Source organism: Acomys minous (genome assembly GCF_964271855.1).
Source record: "Acomys minous genome assembly, chromosome: 6".
Lineage (NCBI taxonomy): Eukaryota > Metazoa > Chordata > Mammalia > Rodentia > Muridae > Acomys > Acomys minous.
The window spans coordinates 129,668,859-129,691,783 of NC_140487.1; the positions used below are offsets into that span (position 1 = coordinate 129,668,859).

Here is a 22,925-nt window from a genome sequence, read left to right on the forward strand (position 1 = left end):
GGGAGGAGTGTGGGAACTGAAGCCAAGAAGGAGTCACAGGCCCAGACGCTCCACTGCCTTATTTAAGCCCTTAGTGCACGGGGGACTCCAGGGTTAAACTTGTAGGAGCTCTCCAACTCTGCTTACTAGGGCCTCAGGTGCACTGTGGACATCCCAGGAAAGGTGACGCCTCACACTTGCAGGAGCTCTGACCAGCACAAGCTGGATTCCAGACAAGTGGGACAACGCAGCCAAAAACTTAAAGGTTGAAGGAGGGACAACTAAACGCAGGCCTCAGCCGCTGCTCCACCTAATAATCTTCCAAGGTGGTTATGGAGAAGGGCTGGCCAGTGCGCATCAATCATCAAGGACGCCCTCGCGAAGGATGTGAGCGGGGCCTGAGATGAAGCACTCAAAGGGTCAAGTTCTCAAGGCTTACTGTGGCTCTCAGAGCCTAAGACCCAAAAAGGTAGGATACCTCTCTGGCTTGCTACCCATTCTGCACTCCTGCCTCCAGAGCTCCCAGCGCACAAAACTAGAGACAGCTGACATCCTGCAGATTACTGTGAGATAGCTGCGGAACCTACATGGCCCAGTGACAGGTGGTGTGTGGGCGACACTGTGCAGGTGAGAGATGTGTAGAGTCACTGCAGGAACTCCCACCCAGCGCCGACCCTGAGATCTGGGCAAGTACTGAGATATTTTCTTTTCTTTTAATCTTTTAAAGATTTATTTATTTATTTATTTATTTATTTATTTATTTATTATACAGTGTTCTGCCTGCGTGCCCGAAGAGGGCACCAGATCTCATTGTAGATGGTTGTGAGCCAGCTAGGAATTGAACTCAGGACCTTTGGAAGAACAGCCACTGCTCTTAACCTCTGAGCCATCCTTGCTGAGGTGATCTGTGAGATCACCTGGCTGGCTGTGAGGGTGTCCCAGCCAGCGTGTGCTCCCACTTACTTGGCCACCTGGTGACTGTACTAATTGGAACTCAGGCACCACCTCAGAGGTGTTCCCAGCCTCAGAGGCTGAGGAGCTCAAGGTACACATGTGCCCACTGCTGCAGTCACTGCTCCACCCCAGTGCATGTTGACTACTGCTAACTCCAGTAACCTCCTTCTGCTCTGGGAACAGAGCCTCAGGGCCAGAGCTGATCCTGGAGGCTGTGGTGGGGCATGCAGTGTAGCCTGTCCTAGGGCTGCAGGCTTGACATCTGAACTGTACCAGGGAATACTTATTTACAGAGTCTTGTCACATTTTTGTTTTGTTTTGTCTTAATGAAAGGTGTAGTCGGTAGTACCATGTCCTAGCCCTGACAACCCTGACCCAGTTATTTCCCAAGCCCTTCATCCAGCCAGGGCAGATATGGATGTACCCCCTCATACTCCAGGCTTGGCTTTGCTTTGATCAGAAGTGGAGTCTGCAACCATCCTCGGATATAGTAGGCACCCCTGGAGAGACAGCCAGGAAGGTGACAGTCACCAAGCTTTGTTTCAGCATTGGAAAGTGATTAGGGAGAATAACCCCAGCACGCAGGGAGGCAGAGGCAGGTGGATGTCTGTGAGTTTAAAGCCAACCTGGTCTACAAAGTGAGTCTAGGACAGCCAGTACTACACAGAAACCCTGTCTTGAAACTCTAAATAAATAAAAGTGTGTGTGTGTGTGTGTGTGTGTGTGTGTGTGTGTGTGTACTAGTACGCATCCATGAGCAGACAGAGCAAGACCCTGAATGTCTTCTGCTGCCGTGGGGTGGTGACGGTGTGACGGTGTTGTGGTGGTGAAGGGGGCGCACACCTTTAATCCAGCATTGGAGAGACAGAGGCAGGTGGATCTCTGAGTTTGAGAAGCTCTGTCTTGAAAAACAAACAAACAAACAAAAGAAGTGGCCAGTGAGCTCTCAGAATAGGTCAGTCCCTGTCCCCTGTCCAGGCAGTACAGTCATGGCTAGCTTTTTACATGAGTGATGGGGGTTTGGATTCAGTTCTTTATGCTTATGGAAGAAGTGTTCCTTTTTGTTTGTCCATGTGGATGGATGTCGGTCAGGCCAGGGTAAGAATAGCTCAATATCTGCCCAGCTTTAGTGCCTGAAGCTTTTAACAAAAAAAATAGGTCTCCATGTCTTATTCTGGAACTAGAAAAGAACCTTAATTTTAGAGATTTCCTTGTGTAAGGGGGTGGCCCTCATCACAAGTTCAGCCTGCAGAGTATCTTGTGAGTCACCCAGGCCACCATGAAGTAAGGCAAGTAACTCTATTGTGTGCTCTTGCTTTGAACTATACACACACTGAAGAAATCTCCAGGTCTTTGCTGAAGTCGTCACCTCTGCTTGCTGCACTGCGTTCCATCCTCCTGAACTTCCAGGGGCTGGAGTCCGTGACCTTGAACAGTATGTGCCATGTGGGATAGGTGTTGGACTCTTCGGACCTGTGTGAGGGAGAAGAATGGGACCAAGGAACCGATTGGCGCATTTTCTCGGCAGGAAAGTCTGTGTGGGAGGTAGAGAACTGCTCAGTGCAGAAAGGTCTACGGGGGAGGGGGAGGGGAGGGCCTGTTTGGATCTCGGCCTCACCTTCAGGCTTGGGGAGGAAAGAGGTACTTTCTGTGTGGCCAGGGGGAGAAGAATCACTAGGAGATGGGTCCTATTGGCCCCTGACCAGACTCTGGCCTACCTGCCCTACGTACCGTCTTCTGTAGTTTGTCTGGATACTCTGACCAGAGGGACCAGCTGATGCCAGGCATGGTTGTAATGGGACTTCAGACTTGAGCACAATTGGTGCCCTAATAGAAGTAGCCACAAAAGCCAGGACACAGGCATTGCCACCTGCCAAAAATGAACACAAAGACTGAGTCCACCAAATTCCTTAGTTATTGGAACGTCCCTAAATCTATTAACCTTGCTTTTTGGCTTCTGTAGTTCTGCTCCTGGCTGAGGTGTGTCCACCCAGGATGTGGTTTTTGTGTTTAAAAGCTCAGTCTGATAAAGGCTCAGAAGTGCAGTGGGCTTCAGAACATTCAGTGTAGTTGCTGGACAGCTAATAAGACTTTCTATTGGCTTGAACACATGTCTTAGTGGTCTCCTCTCATGGATTCCTCACAGCAGCAAAGAGGTGAGCCGTTGCTTTGATCCCAGAACCTCTTTCTACAGAACTGTGAGCAGACCAGAGGCCTCCTGTCTATATCAGTGACAATGAGTCTAAGTTGAAGTCATAGTAGGTCTTCCTGTCTTGAGGGTTTTTGTTATTTATTTATTTATTTTTGGTTTTTCGAGACAGGGTTTCTCTGTGTATCCTTGGCTGTTCTAGACTCACTTTGTAGACCAGGCTGGCCTCGAACTCACAGCGAATCTGCCTGCCTCTGCCTCCTGAGTGCTGGGATTAAAGGTGTGCGCCACCACGCCTGGCTCAGTCTTCCTGTCTTGAAAGACTCAGTAATAACTGTCAACTCAGCCACTCCTTGATAGCGCCCCTCAGGAACTGTAAGATCATAAGTGTTTTCCATTTCCAATGACTTAGTTTTTCTTGTGTAGCAATGAAGATTTTTTTTTTCTTTTTCTTTTTTGGCTTTTTGAGACAAGGTTTCTCTGTGTAACAGAACCCTGGCTGTCCTGGACTTGCTTTGTAGGCCAGGCTGACCTTGAACTCCTATCTCCACCTGCCTCTGTCTGTGCCACCACACCTAGGAATGAAGATAATTTCTGTGTAATTCATTGATAAAATGTAAAGAACAGAAGCTGTAAACACCAATATAGTCCCTGAAGTTTATATTACAGGCCTAAGATCACCAGAGGTCTTGGGGTATGACGGAAGTCAGAGGGGTTGAATCTGGGAACAGCTCCAGTTCTGTCTGTGATAACTGGAGAATAAAGAAGAAGGGCCCACTCTTGTGTAGTTACCTCGGAGATGTCTGTGGCATCCGGACTGGACTCTAGCGCACTGGTAGCTAGTTCAGATGCACTTTCTGGGCTGCTACTAGCAAGAGGGCCTGATGTGTGAGCACAGAGGTGGAAGGGGGACGGTTGGATGCTTGAGGTCCTACACTTGCCCTCATCACACCTCGCAAAGCGTTCACAGAATGAAGTACACACCTGAGTCAACAGGAAGTTTCCCATCTATCCTCTGTAGAACAGGAAAATGGGCATACCATTTTCATTAAAGGGAGTTATAACCAGGTATGGTGGTATACACCTTTGATCCCAGCCCTTAGGAGGCAGAGGCAGAGGCAGGAAGATCTCTGTGAGTTTGAGGATAGCCTGGTCTACATAGTGAGCTCCAGGACAACCAGGACTACATTTTGTATGTTTGTCTCAAAAAACAAACAAACAAACAAACAAACAAAAAGCCATCACACCTGGGCAGGGGCAAATGAGATAGGCATGGCTAAGGTTCCTGGCCTTGGGGAGACAGAGAGAATCTTGGGAGGAAAAAGCAGACCAGAGAGGAGAGAAGAAGGTGGCGCCATCATGGGTTATATGGAAGAGAAGCACATGGCCGGCATGGATGGAGATTTGGCCCAGATGAAGAACGTTAGCAAGTATTTGGGATTATGGATGGGAGGTAGCTTGATAGAAATTATTAAAAGCAGGTGGCATGGGATACCTGCTCTACTATGGGAAGTAGTTTAGGGGATTAATGTCTGCCTTGCCCCAGGTTAACTAAGGCTATTTTAAAACAAAAGACAAAACCAAAAACAAACAAAAAAAAAGAAAACAAAAAAGTAAGCTTTAGCTGGTCATGTTGACGCTCCTTTAATTCCAGCACTTGGGAGCAGGAGGCAGGGGGAGTCTCTGTAAACCTAGTCTATTTATTGAGTTCCAGGTCAGTCTGAGTTATATAGTGAGACTGTGTCATTTAAATAAATAAATAAATAAATAAATAAATAAATAAATATTTTATAAAAGGAAAGAAGAAACTAAGAGTTTCAGCTATGGGTAGTGGCACACGTTTGCTTGCTTGTTGTTGTTATTGTTTGAGACAGGGTTTCTCTGTGTAATCTTGGCTGTCCTGGACTCGCTTTGTAGACCAGGCTGGTCTCAAATTTACAGAGATTCCTCCTGCTTCTGCCTCCCAAGGGCTGAGATTACAGGCATGTGCCACCTCACCCGATGGTAGTATACACTTTTAATCTCAGCATTAAGAAGGCAGAGGCAGGCAGCTGTCTGAATTCACTGGCCTGATCTGCATAGTGAGTTCCACTAACCAGGGCTACACAGTGAGACCCTGTCTTTAGAAACTATAGAATTCGGAGCTGAAGAGATGGCTCAGTGGAAAAAGCCCTGGCTGCTTTTTCAGAGAATCTGAGTTCAATTCTTAGCACCCACATGTCAGTTCATACCTGTCTGTAACTCCAGTTCCAAGGCTTCTGACACCCTCACACAGACATATATGGAAGCAAAACACCAATGAACATAAAATAAAAATAAATTTTAAAAGAAACTAGAATTTTTTTCCTCCTCCTCCTCCTCCTCCTCCTCCTCCTTCTCCTCCTCCTCCTCCTCCTCCTTCTTCTTCTTCGACAGAGGGTCACTATATAGCCATGTCTGGCGTGGAACTGATGTAGATCAGTCAGGCTTTAAATTCACTGAGACATGCTAACCTCTGCCTCCTGAGTGCTGAGATTAATGGTACACATCACCAGATCTGGCCCCCAATTTTTAAACATGATAAATGTAAACCTGCTGTGGTAAGGTAATTCACATTTGTAATTTCAAAACTCCAGAGTCTGAGGCAGCAAGATTCCTTTGAGTTTGAGGTCATGGTGCTCTACAATTAAGATCCTGTCTTAAAAAACAAATTTGATGAATGAACAGGGTGGATAAACCTGAAAAAAACTATACTCTTTCACACAGTACAAACACATATATTCTGTATGTGAAGTAGAATAAGGTAAAAAAGACCAGTTAGTAGATACTGCTTTCCTGATTTATTTAGCAATTTACTTAAAGCACTGTTTGTACTGCCTGTTTGCCAAGAATGACTTGACTTAAAGAAATAGTGGACGCAGTGGACTGTTGGCCTGAACACCCTGCTGACCATATGCTTCTACAAAATCTTGCTTGCTGAAGCCAGGCATGGTGGCGCCCACCTTTAATCCTAGCACTCATGATGCAGAAGCAGGCTATCTCTGTGAATTTGAGGCCAGCCTGGTCTACAAAGTGAGTCCAAGACAGCCAAGGCTACACAGAGAAACTCTGTCTCAAAAAAACAAAAACAAAAACAAAAAACAAAAAACAAAACAAAACCCCCCAAAATCCCAAATAAAAACAAACAAGCGAACAATAACAACATTGAGAATGCAAACTGGACCTGATGTGAGGCCTTCTTCTTCCGTGAGCTGTGGTGGCTTGGTCCACTGGTGAATTCATCTCTCTTTTACTCTCATTGATGTTGGAGTGCTTACTTCAGAAAGATTGTTGCAACATATGATTCCATTTACATAAAATTCTGGACAAAGTGACCTACTTCATAGTGACAGAAAAGAATCACCAGGTCAAAAAGTGGCCCTGGGTGACAGGCTATTGACTCTCTGTACACCTGGGTACCTGTACACTGAATACCTATGTCAGAGTCTAGCTCTGTATACTTTTAAACATTTGCATTTGCAATTTATCCGATGTTAAGCTCAGTAAGACTCCCCCCAGTAAGACTTCCCCCCTGCCCCCCCCCCCCCAGACAGGGTTTCTCTGTGATAGCCTCTGCTTTCCTGGACTTGTTTTGTAAACTAGGGTGGCCTCAAACTCACAGAGAGACACCTGCCTCTGCCTCCCTCGTGCTGTGATTAAAAGCTTGTGCTACCACTCCCAGCAATGCCACCGCCCAGCTTCAGAAAGACTATTTTAAGATAAATCTTTAAATAAAACCCACATTTATTTACTTTTGTGTGTGTATGTGTGTGTGTGTGTGTGTGTGTGTAGGCAAAAGGACAACTTGCTGAAAGTTGGTCTTTTCATTTGACAGTAGAATTTTGGTGCCCTCTTGTGGTACTTCAGGCAAAGCTTTGTCCTTTTCCGCTTGTTCTGCAGAGCGCTTTATTCCCTGGCGAAAAGACCACGAAGGCCATCCTTCCTTTTGCCAACTTGTTTGTTGTGCCTACTGACCAGGCTGCTGTCACTATCAATAACTGTGGTGCTAGAAAATAGCTGTGCCATGAACATGTCATCTTCCTGCTTAGACGGAGAATAGTTACAGAGCCTTTCCCTTAGACGAACATCTGCCCCCTGACCTACCACTTCCGCTTCCCTCTTGTTGACCCTGTGCTCCTTACGTGGGAAAGCCAAAGCTTCTGTCTGAATGCTTGTGTCAGATCATACCGTCCCCCACTCTGACCCAGACGTGCAGAGCTGTTTTATCTCATGAAGTCCATTTCCCTGGACTCAGCCCCACATATGTGCATCTTCTAAGCTATGATAAAGTAACACTACTATCTTTGTAGGATGTGATGCTGGGTGCCCTAGACCCATATGGGAACTAAACTGTGTGCTGCAACACCAAAACCAAGTGGCTTGGCAAAGTAAAACAAGAATTTTTTTTTCATGGGTTTTGAAGCAGGCAAAGACATGTATCCCCCACGCCTTTTAAAGATAGGATTTTTAAAAAAGATATTTTTATTTATTATGTATACAGTGTTTTGCCTGGATATAAGGCCTGCAGGCCAGAAGAGGTCACTAGATCTCATTGTAGATGGTTGTGGGCCATCATGTGGTTGCTGGGAATTGAACTCAGGACTTTGGAAGAGTAGGCAGTGCTTTAACCTCTGAGCCACCTCTCCAGCCCCTAAAGATAGGATCTTATATAGCCCAACTTTGCCTTGAAGTTGGTACATAGTGGAGGATGCCCTTGAATTCTGATCTTTCTGTTTCTATCTGCTAAGTGGGATTACTGACATGCACAACCACGTCTAAGGCAAGAGTGTGTTTGTGTGTGTGTGTGTGTGTGTGTGTGTGTGTGTGTGTGTGAGAGAGAGAGAGAGAGAGAGAGAGAGAGAGAGAGAGAGAGAGAGAGAGAGAGAGAGAGAGAGAGTCTTGATTGTCCTGGAGCTTGCTGGTCTCAAACTTACAGAGATCTGTCTGCCTCTCCCTCCTTAGTGCTGGGATTAAAGGTGTGCACCACAATGCCCGGTTTAGAGCAATAATTCTTTAAGATGATAGGCAGTATCTAGATGCACATGCTTGTTATCCTAGAGCTTTGGAGGCTGACATAGACGATGCCAGCCTTGCTACAAAGCCAGTTTGAGGTCAGCCTGGGAAGGGTTAACAGACAAGCAGAGAGCTTAAGGGCCCTGTTATACATTGGCTGTGTAGAAATTCCCTCTCTGGCTGGCTGGTGCTGGTGCACACCTTTTCCAGCACTTAGGGAGGCAGAGGCAGGTGGATCTCTGTGAGTTTGAGGCCAGCCTGGTCTACAGAGTGAGTCCAGAGACAGCCAAGGCTACACAGAGAAACTCTGTCTTGAAAAACAAAAACAACAAACAACCCCTCCCCCAAAACCCCCCCAAATTTCTTCTCTGTGTCTCATTCTCTTCAGAAAGAAGTGTCTCCCAGTGCCCATCTTAAGATGAGTGAGTTTACAGAAAGTTGTTCAGGGACCTAGCAAGGAGCTCAGCACAGAGGCTGGTTGCTCTGCCTATGTCTTCTTGAAGTAGAGTGGCCACCCTACCACTATTAAGGTTATCCCACCAAACACACTCCTCTCCCACTATACTTTGCCCCCTTGACCCTGCTCAATCCTTTTTTGAGGCCCAAGGTCCATGCCTATCTGGGGAGCCCTTTACAAGAGCAATGAATGCACCCACTTTCCTCTAGTCCCATAGGCAAGTTTAGCAATGCCAAGGAGGCTCCCATGAGTCCTGGATGTCAGATCTAGGTTGCTGTGTTGTCTACAAGATTGGGCTAGAGACATTCAGGTGGGAGGTGGGGTGGGACTGATGTTTCACAATGAGCTGGAAGCCACAGGTCTCCTTCTTCTTGGGAGGAGAGACCTGCATAATGCTGATCACAGGGCAGTCTTCTCTCATTGGAATCTGATGTGACCTTAGTTGATGCCAGCCCCCAGTGCTGGCCCCACACCAGCTAAATGTCCTTCATATGGCTGGAGGGCCCTCAAATGCCATCTATTTGTGACTTGGCTCTGAGACTGGCACGAGTCATAAGTGATCCCAGGGACAGGATATTTTTAGAAGCAGGGCGGAGCTTGCATTAAGAAGCCTAGCACCATGCTGCTTGGGGACAGGTCTCTAGATGCGTAGCTCCACTGCCCCAGCTGGCTGCTGAGAACCAGGTAAGAGACACTTAGCCTTTTGTTCTGTCCAGGGGTCCTAATCGAGGAAAGCTTTATCATGGGTCTAGAGAGGAGAGAAAGTAGGTAGGAAGCCCTCAGTGGCTTTTCCCACTCAGGATTTTTCCAGTCATAGTGACCTCCTACTGTCGTCATTCTAGACATAGCTGGCCAAGGCTCCAAAGAGTGGCCCCTTTAGGGGACAGAAGCTGAGGCCTTGGCTAGCTCTGGTTATCTTTGTTCACTGCGGTGGGACAAATTTGGGCCTTGGATAGCAGGGTAGGAGTATAGATGGGTGTGCAGACCCTGAGGACAGCCAAAGAGGGTTGCTGGGGTTGGGGCGGGGGGCTCATTTAAGTTCTGTGACCTCTGGCCCAGGATCCTCTTACAAACTTTTGAGCAAGCTCTGGCCAGTACCAACATGACCTTGGTAAGCTTAGAAAACTTGCTCCAGCCAAGGCTGGTAGAAGGTCACCATCCAGAAGGCTAGTCACCTGCTGGATACTACAGATTTTCTTCTGAGGTTAGCTTCCAGTGGTGATAGCTGGGGAGGCTAGGAATGACTGTCGAAGGGAGCTGGTCTCTGATGGGTGGTCTTTGATGCAGAGCCCTGTGTACAGAGGTGGAGAAGAGAAGTCAGTCCCACTGAAAGATCTCAGAGATGTGAGGGAACACCATCCAAACATGACTAACACTGGTCTTTAGTTTACTTCACTAATATGAAATCATATTTCATTTTAGGACTGTGACAAGATGTCACAGTAATGTTATTTGGAGTTGAATTGAAAATAGTGGAAACTGAAGTAGATTTCTAACTCAGAAGAATGAATTAGAAGAATCTGGAAGAAGCGGAGTCTGTCTTGTGGTTCCTCCAGATTGAAATGGGCTGCCAGGGAGAGAGCAGGTGCTACAAGGTCAGACAGGATGGTGGCAGTGTGTGCTACTTAGTGCATGGAGCCTGGATTTGTGAAGACCCTGCCTGGCCCAAAGTCTTGCTGTCACTCCAGCACTTCTGCTGATGTGCAATGGACAACTTCCAGTACAGTGTTCAGCTCAGTGATCGAGAGTGGGCCGAGTTCTCAGCCACTGCTGATGAGTGTGGCCTCTTGCAGGCTGGCCTGGCCTCTGGTGACGAGCTCTTGTCCAGTGACATTGACCAAGAGGACAGCAGTGGAAGCAGCCCCCCTGGGCCCCCACCTCTCTTCACTGGGCAGCTGGATCCCCAAGGGAGGGAACAACAGGGCTGTGAGTTGGAGGACGTGGCTGCTCAGCAATTGGTCAGCAGGTCTCAGTGTGAGCCTGTCCTGGCTCTGGAGGCCAGTCATCAGGTAGCTAGCACGTCCACACAGTCAGAAGCTCTACCGTTCCCCAGCTCAGACAGTATCTGTCCTAGCCAGGCCTTGTCCTCCCTAGGGTCACCAACTTTCAGAGACAAGATGCATAGGCTTTTGCAGGGTCCTGCCCCCAACTCTCCTGGTAAGCCCCCTCATAGCTCTGAGACCCCTGGCCACAGTGCCATCCCCCAGAGTCTTCCTGACAACCCTGAAGCTCCATTGCAGAACCCTGGTCGTAAGAAGAGGCGTGCTGTGGGTGCCAAGGGGACCAAGTGCTCTGGATCTCTGGGCTCTGCTGCTGTCCAGATGAGCTCCCCACAGCTTACAGACACCAGGCCCAAGGAGGTTCTTATGTCTGGGACACTAAGGACAAAAGCACAGCAGGATAAGCCACAGTCAGACTCTATAGGTGCTCCTGAACAGACGGCCAGACAAGAGTCAGGCTTGGATCTTTCTACACCTGGTCTACAAGATACAGACCAGATCAGAAAGACACCCAGAGCTGTGCAACAGATGGTATCAAAACCTGTCCAGGAAGCTCATCTGGATATCTCCATGGCTACATCAAATGTGTCTAAACCTGCCTCCAAGCCTCAATCAGACATTGCTTTGTCTACACATGCCTCCATATCTGACACGACTTTGTCCACACTTGCCTTCAAATGTCAACCCAATTCAAATCAATCTACACCTGCCTCTGAGCCTGACATGGCTTTGTCTACACCTGCCTCCATGTCTCAACTGGACAAGGCTGAGTTTGCATCTGCTTGCATACCTGGACTGCATGTGGACCTATCTGCAGCAGGCTCAGAGATCAAGCCAGAAGTTTATCCCTCTATGCCTGCCTCAGTGGTTGTACTTTGTACAGATCCGCCCCATTCTGTTTCAAAGCCTGAGACTGAAGAAAGTGTGTCTATACCCGTTATGCCTTCTTTATCCCCTATTTCCCAGGCTGAAGCTGCCATGGTGGACACAGAAGTGACTGTGCCTCCAGGGGGATGCTGTGAGAAGCCAGTAGGGCAGCTCTTAGAAGGGTCCTCAGGATACTCTTCAGGGAAGCCCTGCCCAGGTCCTGTCCAAGCCCCCAAGAAGAAGAAAGTACGATTCTCCATGGCTGTGCCCAGCCATAAAGAGTCAGGGTCAGACGAGCCTAAAGGCCCACCACCCTTCCTAACCTCAGACTGGCCTCCAGCTCCCAGGACAGCAGCAGGGAGCCGTGGGGGATCTGCTGCCTGGGATGCTGTGGCGGTTGGATCCCGACTCCCCCAGCCTCGGATCCTCAGGCATCCGCCTCCTCCTATATCCTCTGTCTCAGCAGAGCCTGAGCCTGGAAGCTGCTTTGCAGTGACTCTTCCTGAGGCCTATGAGTTCTTCTTTTGTGATACCATTGAGGAGGAAGATGAAGATAAAGAGGATGAGGAGGCAGCCATCCAAGCCCCGGATGAAGTGCAATGGCCTGACACATGCGAGTTTTTTTTCCGGGAAAGCAGAACCCAAAGGTCAAGTTGCCAGAGGAGATACTCCCCAGTCCCATCCCCAAGAGCAGAGGCTGTGGTACCTGCTCCCCCTGGAAATTCAGTGCCTATCTCCATCCCTGAGGTCTATGAACACTTCTTTACCGAGGAAGGATTTGGGGACAGACAGCCACCAGCCATGCATAACCAGCTGCAGACCTCAGCGTTTCCCAGGGAAGTAGGCCCTGAGGCGTCTTCTAAGTCTGTTCCAGCTACAGCAGAACATCTTAGCCTGGCAATCAGGGAGGGAGGTAAGGATTGATCATGTCCCAGTCCCATCCAGGGGCTGAGAACGCCTTGTCCAGGAAGCAAGGGCAAGAAGACATGGGAGAGGGGCAGGGGATGACCCTGATCATCTGCTCGTACGTGTGTTTGTATGGGTACTCTTGCATGCTCTGGTATCTATATGAGGGGAGGGTAAGCTCCTAAGCAACCCCAGGGCACCACTGAGATGGGACAGCTCAGGTCAGACACTTGAGGGTTTTGCCTTTGTCACTGACCACTGTCCTAAGTCCAGTCCTAGGTGCCATCACTTTCCTAGGCACTTTGCTCTAGCTTCTAGGGGTCAGGTAGTAGGGGCCCATTCCTACTCAAGTCATGCTGTTTGAGGCAATGTGGGAAAATATTTCCTTTCCCTTCTGGAAATCATTTCACAGACCAGAGAACAGAAGACCCAAAAGGGAAATCTCCCAAATTGTTCTGACTCAACTATGACACATGCTATCCAGTTTCTTAAGGAAGAGAAGTCATGGGGGAAGATCTGACTCAAAAGATTTGTCTAGGACAGAAGGTTTTCTATGGCAGGCATGTCTCAGAAAGGAGCACATAATGTACTTTTTTCTCCTAGCAGAACTACGGAGTCCTCTTACTTCATTGACATTCAGCCAGAATGACATGTGCCTGGTGTTTGTCGCCTTTGCCACTTGGGCTGTGAGGACCTCAGACCTGCATGCCCCAGATGCTTGGAAAACAGGTTTGGAGGTCCTGGGATAGAGGGGGCTATAGGAATTTACCTCTTCTGCTATGCCAGCAGGGATGACGGGTACATGGGAGGTTCAGGCTCTCCTTGACCTTGCTTTTGTCATTGCTAACCTACCTCCAACATACTGTCCTTTGAAGGCTGGGTTATGTAGGCAGAAGGAAGCGAAAAAGCCAGAGCTGGCACTCAAGATATCTTTTGCTTCTCTTACAGTCTTGCTGGCCAACATTGGCACCATCTCTGCCATCCGCTACTTCCGCCGTCAGGTTGGCAGAGGGCAGAGTGGAAGATCAAGTCCCAATTCCAGCTCAAACCCCAGCTGCTAGGAGCCAGGCTGGCCTGGTGAGGCACGGAGCATGGGGATGAATCCAGGTGACAAGGACAAGATGACACTCTTCTCTCTACCCTTTGATACCTGTCTTCTAAGGCATTTGGGAAGGAGCCAGTATCCTTGGTGCTGAATTTCCTGGACTCAACATAAGAGTCCTGCCAGTGGCTAAGGTCAAGGCCATTACCTGAGAGGGTAGAGATTCAGGATTGTTGATGAATGGGCTCTGAGCAAGGAGCTGGGTAATAGACTCCTTTCAGATTTGCAAATTAAAGCCAGAGGGCACCTAGCTAAATTTGAATTTACATGAAATTTTTGAGATGTACTTGTATGAAGAAATTATGTTGCTATCTGAAATCCAACTTCACTAGGCACCCTGCCTTTTGTCTAGTCATAAGTGAAAAATGAGCAGCAGAAGAGGGCTCTACAGAAAGTGCTAAAGCAACAAGGCCCTTCTAGGTATGTCTAGGTCAAGATGAGGCTACTACATGCCTGCACTCTGCCCTATTGAAAGGCAGACTTAGCTGGCAAGGTCCTCCAAGGCCCTGATCCCAAAGGCACCACAAGCACAGCTTGCCTATTGCCTAGGCCCTGCCTAAGTCAGTAAATATGTTCTGGGGCAGCGGTTCTCAGCCTTCCTAATGCTGCAACCCTTTAATACAGTTTCTCATAAAACCATAAAATTATTATTTTTCTTTCTTTCTTTTCTTTTTTTTTTTTTTAAAAGACAGGGTTCTCTGTGTAACAGCTCTGGCTGTCCTGGAACTCTTTTTGTAGACCAGGCTGTCCTTGAACTCACAGAGATCTGCCTGCCTCTGCCTCCCAAGTGCTGGGATTAAAGGCGTGCGCCACCACACCTGGCTTAACATTATTTTTATTGCAACTTCATAACTGTAATTTTGCTACTGACTATTATGAATTATAATGTAATATTTTTGGAGCTAGAGGGTTGCCAGGGAGTCATGACCCACAGGTTGAGAACCATTGTTCTGGGTATAACTCTTGGGGTGGCTTCTGAGGCCCCTGCAATGTGGGATCTATAGGGTAGGGTTGGAGTTTCTCCAAGAGCCCTTGACAGGTTATACACAAAATCTGATAGCATCCTATTTCCATAGGATTGTCTCCTGACACTATAGGGAACTTGAATAAAGCCAAGGCTGAGAGAAATAGTGGAGTGGGAAGGTAGGTGTTGGGGCTGAAGTGACACAGCAGTAGTGAATGCAGGGTGGGTTCTGTGCAAGACAGCACACGAAGGTCCTTAGGATGGCAGGGTAACACAGGGACACAGCACCAATAAAATCTCTTTCTTGTTTATGGTGTTTCTGGTGTTTCTGGCCAGCCTTGCCCTATGCACCCAACAGTGGTCACTTTGTGTCTTGTGCCAGCTCTCACCCTACCGACCTCTGACTCTCATGTCCTCTGACTTCACATGTTGAGTTTGACAACCTGACTTTTTCAGTACTCTATTTCACATTCATGCTGCTCCCCACTTCTAAGTAGAAACCTGCTCTAGCATGCTCACCTTTTCTTTGCTAGAGGTGTAGGCCCCAGGGTTACCCAGAGTCACACTGATGTCCCTTACGGGTTTGTTCCTAGGGAGAGCTACTTCCTCCCAGTGTTCTGGCTGCTAAAGCTGAGGACTCTACTGAGAGGTGCTTCTATCCTCAGATTTCTAGAGACATCCTTAACCTGCTGGTGTATTTAATGTAGGTCAAAGGACTAGCGTAACTGCATGCTCTTATCCAGGTTGGTGCTGGCTGGTTGTATTTCTGAGAAGCAGCCCACCTGGGGGTCATCAGATCCACTGGATGAATCCCCCCTCCACTGCAGGCTTCCTGACCTGCGGCCACTTCTGGTGGGAGGGAGAGGAAGTCTTGTTCCAGACAGGAGCCTCTTCATCTAGGAGGGATGTCAGAGACAAGTCATCAGCCTTTAGGAAGTTGTACCGCTTCCCTGAAGAACAGAAGACCCTCACTCACCTGGGAGAGGCGGCAGGGGACTGGGTGTATCCTCTTTGGCAGGAGTGACCTGGAAGCCACAGACACAAGTCTTAAAGCCATCACAGATAAGCCCACCCGGCCTTCTAAGCTTTTGCTACTTTCTTCCCCTTACCTTCTAGCTTCCTGTCTTTTTTTTTTTTTAAGATTTATTTATTTATTATCGTGTATACAGTGCTCTACTTGCATGTACTCCTGCAAGCCAGAAGAGGGCGCCATATCACATTACAGATGGTTGTGAGCCACCATGTGGTTGCTGGGAATTGAACTCAGGACCTTTGGAAGAGCAGGCGGTGCTCTTAACCTCTGAGCCATCTCTCCAGCCCCCCTAGCTTCCTGTCTTAACACCCTGTCTCTGCCCTATATTCTCCTTAGAGTCCTAGAACCCCCTACCCAACATCCCCTGACCCAAGAGCGTTCACACCAGAGTGGAGGATGTAACTTACAGACTGAGGGAGATCTGAGGGCTTTGGCCCTCTGCTCTTGATGGAACCCCGGTGTCTCTGGGAAGCTCTGGACTGTGGGGCACCTTTCCTGGAGAGCAAGTGGGAGCCCAGAGGCCCAGGGGAGCTGGAGTCCGAGACAGGCACAGACACGGAGACTGAGGGGAACGGGCTTGGTAGGTCAGGTCTAGCTGACGTCTGCATCGCACAGAGGAACTGCTAGGGAAATGTGGGTTATCTGAAGACCTTGTCTGTGACCACTGTGAGGCCTGGGTATCCCTTGCTCAGAGCCACCCTCCCTTCATAGTCTTCAGGCTTCTGACATCTGCCGATCTCACTATAGCATAGATATCCATTTCTGCCACCTACTAGGGCACTGACCTCATCTAGGCCTCGGATGTCTGTAATCTTGTGGTGAGATGTAGCTGGTGGCGTGTAGGGATCAGCATAGAGCGGAGAGTGTGCTGTGTCCGAAGAGTGATCCTGAGCCTCTGGGCCACTGTCTGGGTCCAGTGCACTTGTCTGCAAGGAGAAGGGCATAAATGGTCCCTTAGTTAGATGCAGAGAGACCCTTCTGTCCTCAGACCCTGATGCCTCTGGGTTCTAGGAACACCTAGACAAACAAGGAAGTAGAGGCAGGAGGGACAATGACCTGGGGTCGGGGAACGTGGTGGGCTCACCTTGGTCAGGTCCAGATGCAGGGGCAGCGGCACAGCTGAACCAGATACTCCCCTTCGTGTTTTGCCCCTGGGAGACTGGCTACTGACGCTGCGCCTCAACTCTATCTTCTTTCGGCCAGTGGTGACACAGTTTGAGTTGGTCTGGCTCTGTGGAAACCAAGCACCACTCAGGAAGATCTCTGGGGCTTCTTTCCCACAGACTTCCTATGAGGCTGTATGGAGGTTTCTTCAGTTCACTTGCCCGCCCTGACTAACTATGGTCCAGTAACCAGTGCTGAGGGAGAGTGGGACCTGTGCTCCCCAGAAGACAGAATCCCAGGTTTTCTTATCCCCCTCCCATCCTATACGGTTCCTTCAGGTACTTACAGATACAGGCTGGGCAGGGAAGCCTATAGTGGTTGGCCCCGAGGAATCAGGGAGGGACTGGCTGGTGGGGAACACTGGACACTCTAATTTCCAGCTGGTTCGTCCATTGGAAGAGAGTGAACCTTGACCCACAACCTAAGCAGCAGAGATAAAGGGAGTGGCTGGATCCGTCTCATTATTGACCCCTGTTTGGACCTACCCTTCGGCTCCCTAGTTTGTACCACTGCCCACAACCTGAGTTACGGGGAACCTTGCTTATTCCTTACCTGTGTGGGTCTATGTAATCCTGGGAAACTCTCTGGGCCAGGGAGCAAATGAGCTCCATCCCTGTGAGAGACAGTCCGGAGGCAGAGCAGCCACTGACTGTAATCCTCATAACTGGCACATACCACACGGATGGTGTTGATGAGGCGGCCTAGCACACAGATAGGTGAGCTAAAGTCTGACAGGACAGATACATTCCTCACCCCACAGAGCAAAGAGTTGGGGCATCCACTGAATTCATACCCCTGCCCGAAGCCCAGCCAAACAGTGGGTAGATTCTAGCTAAGACACTACCTTCGATAAGAAAGGAGCGGATCTCCTTTTCCTTCTCTTCTAGGTTAATGTGGATGGCACTTAGTGGGAGCTCTCCCTGTAGAGTGAGGATGAGGTATTTACCTGAGTCATCTCAGCCTCTCCCTGGCCCTACCCTTCCATCCCGCCTTTCAGAGCTGGGTTGGAAACCCAGACCACCCAGCACTGAGGATGACACTCCAAGAAAGGTCAGGCTGCTTTGTTTGTTCTGGGACATCTGTACTCTACTTCCTTGTTGGATTTTCACCAGCTGATGCCAGTTGTAATAGATGCTTATAGGGACCAGCCCCCGTCAGGGCAGCCCTCTTGGTGTTTTCCAGTGACTGTGAGCACACACCAGTGTTGTGTTTTTGTCCTAGACACACATATATACACACGTGATGCACAGAAGGTGCTCAGAGACAAGGGGGAGGAGCACGCACCCGGGATTCATAAAAATAGCCTGTTTCATCCCACCCACTCCAGGGTTAGGGGTATCCCTCCAGGAGGAGATGGGATTTAGAGGGTGGAGATTCCTCCTCTGCGCCAGAGCAGAGACCAGACTGACCAGGGCAGTGGGGCCAGATGGGTGGATCCCTGTGCTCTGTCCCAACAGGCCCTGAAATACAGGTTTCAGAGTCTCCACCCCCACCCCACAAAAGGCACCTTCCTGGACAGGTATGCGTGGGGATTGCCAACCTTAAAGCTGAGCCCTTCTGGCTCCTCAGAGAAGATGGCCAGGGATGCTGGATATAGTACCAGAAGCCGGTCCCACTGCTCCTGGATAGAGTCGGGGATAGAGTGGGGTTAGGCACCTAGAGTCCAGCCTTACCTGCTCCCGGATCTTTTCCTATCTCATTGAACCTCAGGTCTTTCCCCACCCACCTGGGAGGGCAAATGTTGCAGCTTGACCCTTGAGGCACAGATTGCGCTGCCCATGGATTCACGCTCAGATCCTCTCCATAGCTGGGTGCAGGGGAGTTCATCCCCCAGAGGACCCTGGGGAGAAGGGAGGAGCAGGTCAAAGGCAGGTCAAAGAGTCTAGATGGGGAAAGACTTACAGGTTCCTGCTACTGACCTGTGGGGGTGCTGAGTGGCAGCGTCGCAGACCCCCCAAGAGAGCCATTTGTTTCTCCAGGTGGTAGAGCCAGTGGCTGAGCTCAGCCTCACTGCGGCAGAGAACGAGGAGCGGGGCAGGCAGTGGGCCTAGGGCAGAAGAGTCAAACGGGCTAGGGGCTAAGCGTAGAACTCACAGAAGCCCACAGAAAAGTCTCCTCTCCAAGGGCTCTAAGTAGACCTCCAAGGCCAGGTTCAGAGGTCCTGGTCCAGTGGTGGCCAAGCACTCTCCACACACCTGTAATCTGGAAGGCATGCTCTCTGGACCCATCAATCGGGCAGATGCTCAATTCCGTCAGTGGTAGCAGCCCCTGCCACAGGACAGTATAGGAGAGGCTGCAGGGACTCCTAGGGAACAGAGTCCTTCCCTCCCTCCATCCGTGTCACTCACCTGGAATGTAAGCCCTTCACAGCCATGGGCTTGGAAGTACAGGTGCGAGGGGAACAGCTCTAGGTAGCAGTCACTGATGTCCTAGGGGAGAGCAGGTCCACTAGTCTCAGAGGCTGGAGGGACAGCCCTGGGACGGCATGGATGTTGGTTCCCAAGCATTCCTCAACCCAGTATTGCCCCTACCTGGCTGTGCTGGAACCGCAGCTGAACTTTAGAATAGTGCACAACCTTGCCTAGGTTCCTCACCGGTGTCCTCCGCCACCCTTTCTTGAATACACTCAGGAACGGCTGTTCCAGGTTTTCTGGCTGATTTTCCAGGCCCGGGATGTCCTGGGGGAGCAGGGCTCAAGAGAAGGACCAGAGGGGGCCAGTTCCCCAGGCAACATACACACAGCTGGGGCATAGAGCTCTGGTCACGCACGGTCACAGAACACATTCATCAAGTACACACACAAGCATACTCCACACACCTAAGCTTCACATGAAAAGTGGGATATGTACACACCACACACATACATTTAACTCTCCATACAGCTGTCTGCTCTGTGGTACAGACTGTAGTTAGTACATGGAGGGTTCAACGCCTGTCTTCTTTACCTCCTACACTGTACAATTTGACTTTGGCCATTCAACACCACGGACTTTTCAAAGTGTTCTGAGTTATATCATAAGGATAAGATAATGCTCAGGACCTTCTCAGGTTTTCAGCGGGAGCTGGCAATGGTTCTATGAAAAACAAAATAAAACAAAACAAAACCAACAGGGTCCTGGCTTATAATATTTGCTAATTTCTTTGGTGTAAATACTCCCAACATCGCCCAAGTTGAGTTATCAGCATGATGTCTGCGAGATTGGAACTGGAAAGAGATACTAGTCAGCTTTCGTGAGTCTCTGCTGTGGCCTCAGCTCATCAGCTCTACATTACTTATCTTACAGTAGAAGGTAAAGCATTGGCGATGACCTGAGGCGGTGTCTATGACTGAACTTGGGGCCCTGTCCATTACATAAGGCTGATATGTGTCTCTGTGTGATTTTCTGCTGAGGCCACTCTAACTCCCCACCTCCCCCCCTTTTTTTTTTAGCTTTGTTCAGGTTTTACCTTCTTTCTGAATGTCCTAAAATTCCAGCCTTTGCTTTTAATTTAGTATTGATTTAGTATGGCTTATTCTATCTTCTCTAGTTTGTCTTGACTGTCTTTGACATAGGAATGGAAGAAGGTGAGAACAGGAATCTTGTTTTACTTTGTTCATGACTGACTCCATAGAGCCTAGGACATGACCTGGGATGTTCTGGGAGGCAAGGAGAGATATAGACCCAGCATCTAACAACTCTTAGCCAGTCCTGGAAGAGTCCTCTATATTGTATTAGAGACCAGGCAGGAATGGGTAGTGATGGCCTGGAGTAAGCAGTGAGCCACAGGCTTAGCACAGGGGTTATGTTGCCTTTGGGAGCTGCCCAAGACCACCTGTATGGGCTGCTGTGCACTGACTGAGTTGAACTAACTTTAGTACAGGCCTAGGAATGCGAACAGACAAAAAACAACTCCCAATCTTACTGGCTTTGGGTGGGGCTTCCTGCACCTACACCCAGTGTTGAAACTAATGCTGGATGGCTCTGAAAAATAGGCCATGGCTTGGAAGGGCTATGAAGCTGGTCCTGGTGCACAGACAGCCTTCGAGCTCTGTCCCCCTGAGGGCTCAGCTTGGAGCTGTGACAGGGCCAGCTCTAGCTCAGTGCAGAATATACCTAGAGTCCACAGCTCGGGTGCAGCACTCAGGAGGACTGGTTCCATGCCTGGCTAGGGTCCCTTCCTCTGGCTCTATTTCCTGAGCGTCATGTTTAGCTTTTCCCAGTTATGTTCTAGCTGAGGTCAACTACCCTGGAACTTTGGGACTTCCTCCCAGAATTATGTCCTGGGCCTGACTAGAGGGAGTTGGGATCTGAGATGTGCTCATAGGGAGAGATACCACCCTTGGTCACTTTAGGCTCCATTTTTTCCTCTACTTTTTTGAGGCAGCAAGATTTTTGAAGGTGGCACCTGCTTGCAGAGAGCCCTGGGACCTCAGAGACCAGGAGAGGCTGTGGTACACTCTTCCTAGCTTCCTGGAAGCCTATGAGAAAGGTATACTTCAGGAGTTTACATTAGCTTCAGCACCCAAGAGTACAGAGTAGGAGCCTTGCCCCAACTCTGGTAGAGGCTGCACATATAACAAGCCTGGCCCACTGGGGTGGGTGTGGTTCTCCAAGAACAGTACAGTAGGAGGCGTTCCTGTCCGACCTGCAGCCTAGGCTCCTCCCAAGTATTGCCCGAGAGTTGGGAAAAGGGGAAAGGAAAGGTGTCTTCCTCCTCAGCCAGCCACTAGACCCACAGAATGGTTAGCCCTCTGATCTCATGACAGGACCTCTAAAGGTACTCAAGAGCCAGCTCCTTGCTGTATGGGATGGGTGCCTGCCTAGATGGCAACACGGTAGCTGTGAGCTGCACATAACCAGAAACAGCTGGGGTGGGTAACACTTGGGGACTGAGGCCTGTAGCCACACACAGTTGTTGGGCCTAAGTCCCAGCTTGGGGCAGTGGAGGTTGAGGGTGGCCACTGACCCCTTGGGTGTGCAACAAACTGGGCAGGCTCTGCCTGCTCACCACTGACTCAGTGCTGGTCTTGGTTTCACTCTCAGCCTAGACTTCTGGGTGAGTTCCCCAGGGAGGGGCAGTGTCAACTTCCTTATCTTATTTTGGACTTGAATCCCTCCAAGCCCGCCAAGGATGACCCTGAGTAGCTGGGAGATGTGATGCCCATATCCTCACGCATACTGCGGCACACACAATCACACAGGGGAAGCACAAGGTTGTACTCAGACTCCAGGCCCGGTGCCGTACCGCTCCAGCCAGACACGCCCCTCCGCTCACCGTCCCAGGTATGTAGTGGAAGATCTTGTTAGCTGCGGTGTCCCCATCAGGCCTAGCCTCGGTGCCAAACAGGCCAGCCAGCTTCCTGGCGCTGTCCTCTCTGGGAACAAGGGAAACCGGGGGCTCAAGGCCTGGCCCAGGCAGCAGGTACAGGGAGACCCTGTCCCCTTGTAGCCCCGCTACACCCCTCACCTGTTTCCCTTGAGCGAGGACTTTCTGGAAAAGGAGGCCCGTAGCCTTCTGGGGGTCTGAGGGATGCAGTGGCTGTTCCCCATGGATGGCAGCTGCTGGCTTGGGCTGGGCAGGTCGACAAGTCTGGGTACTTGTTTCTGTCGGCTAATACCTCCCGCCGGTGGGCGTGGCTACAGGACACCCTGCCCCTACCCTGGGGCTGGAGGAGGTTCCTCTCCGCCCAGATTGGCCCCTTTCTGAGGGAAACCTTCTAGATAGTGCCGAGGTTTCCTAGGTCCTAGGCAGGCAGCCTTGTGGTAGGTAGACATTTCATGACAGGGCCAGGAGCCCTCACACTCTGTATAGGCCTGGCTAGGAGGGCTTGGTGTGTATACACCCTGTCTGTCCGTGTTCAGGCTGGAGGTGGCTGGATGTTGAGGTTCTCTGAACGCAGGGATCCTTCCTCCCAGTTGTCCCTCCCCTGCTGGAGCTCACACGTCCTGTTTCCACATGAATCCCAGCTGCCTGAGTCATTGGTGACTGTAGGGTGTGTGTGCGCACTCTAGGCTGTTCAAGGAGTGCAGTATCATAGAATGGGAGGCAGAACCCTCCCCGAGACCGAAGTAACCAAATGAAAGGAAGAGGCCACATGCCTCCAGGTTCCTAAGACAGGAACGATAAAGTTGGGGCTGATCTTTCTCATGCCCTCCACAGCCCCGAGCATGGGAGCCTCGGGACTAGGATGACAGCCAGTCTCTGCTGGCTAACCCATATACCAGTCTCTGCTCTGCCATTTTGCAGTCCCAGATATTAGTGTGGCATCCGAGCCTGGCTGCACACTTTCCTGTCGACCTTCACCTTTTTGCCCAGACAGGAGCCAAAGCTGTGCTGA

The 22,925-nt window shown here is 49.8% G+C and overlaps 2 protein-coding genes across 6 annotated transcripts; one reads left to right on the forward strand and one right to left on the reverse strand.

Moving 5' to 3' along the window:
• Positions 1 to 26: 26 nt before the first annotated feature.
• On the forward strand, positions 27 to 14,718 carry PERM1 (PPARGC1 and ESRR induced regulator, muscle 1). Of its 4 annotated transcripts, none has more exons than XM_084785341.1 (4): positions 27 to 448; positions 9,993 to 12,350; positions 12,947 to 13,072; positions 13,292 to 14,718. In XM_084785341.1, exons 2-4 carry the CDS (start codon positions 10,277 to 10,279, stop codon positions 13,402 to 13,404), a joined length of 2,313 nt encoding a protein of 770 aa, XP_084641467.1. In that variant the 5' UTR covers positions 27 to 448; positions 9,993 to 10,276; the 3' UTR covers positions 13,405 to 14,718. The 4 variants fall into 4 exon arrangements, with proteins under 4 accessions (XP_084641467.1, XP_084641470.1, XP_084641469.1 ...); XM_084785344.1 differs by having other exon boundaries at positions 12,950 to 13,072; XM_084785343.1 differs by lacking the exon at positions 27 to 448 and adding an exon at positions 461 to 665.
• PLEKHN1 (pleckstrin homology domain containing N1) lies at positions 14,110 to 22,842 on the reverse strand. 2 transcript variants are annotated; one of them, XM_084785349.1, is made up of 16 exons: positions 22,055 to 22,842; positions 21,863 to 21,962; positions 19,138 to 19,284; positions 18,955 to 19,035; positions 18,802 to 18,874; positions 18,526 to 18,653; positions 18,333 to 18,446; positions 18,147 to 18,227; positions 17,451 to 17,526; positions 17,159 to 17,307; positions 16,893 to 17,027; positions 16,527 to 16,673; positions 16,228 to 16,368; positions 15,850 to 16,062; positions 15,386 to 15,434; positions 14,110 to 15,305 (listed from the first exon to the last, which is right to left on the reverse strand). In XM_084785349.1, the coding sequence occupies exons 1-16, from the start codon at positions 22,135 to 22,137 to the stop codon at positions 15,202 to 15,204; spliced, it is 1,821 nt and encodes a 606-aa protein (XP_084641475.1). In that variant the 5' UTR covers positions 22,138 to 22,842; the 3' UTR covers positions 14,110 to 15,201. The 2 variants fall into 2 exon arrangements, with proteins under 2 accessions (XP_084641475.1, XP_084641474.1); XM_084785348.1 differs by having other exon boundaries at positions 15,850 to 16,065.
• Between the last annotated feature and the right edge of the window lie 83 nt (positions 22,843 to 22,925).

Coding starts and splice junctions, on each gene's coding strand:
- PERM1 (XM_084785341.1), top strand. CDS start 10,277: ATGGACAACTTCCAGTACAGTGTTCAGCTCAGTGATCGAGAGTGGGCC. Junction 12,351..12,946: donor CCTGGCAATCAGGGAGGGAG/GTAAGGATTGAT, acceptor TTTTTCTCCTAG/CAGAACTACGGAGTCCTCTT. Junction 13,073..13,291: donor CCCAGATGCTTGGAAAACAG/GTTTGGAGGTCC, acceptor CTTCTCTTACAG/TCTTGCTGGCCAACATTGGC.
- PLEKHN1 (XM_084785348.1), bottom strand. CDS start 22,137: ATGGGGAACAGCCACTGCATCCCTCAGACCCCCAGAAGGCTACGGGCC. Junction 18,875..18,954: donor GTGAAGGGCTTACATTCCAG/GTGAGTGACACG, acceptor GTCCTGTGGCAG/GGGCTGCTACCACTGACGGA. Junction 18,447..18,525: donor GCCACTCAGCACCCCCACAG/GTCAGTAGCAGG, acceptor CCTTCTCCCCAG/GGTCCTCTGGGGGATGAACT.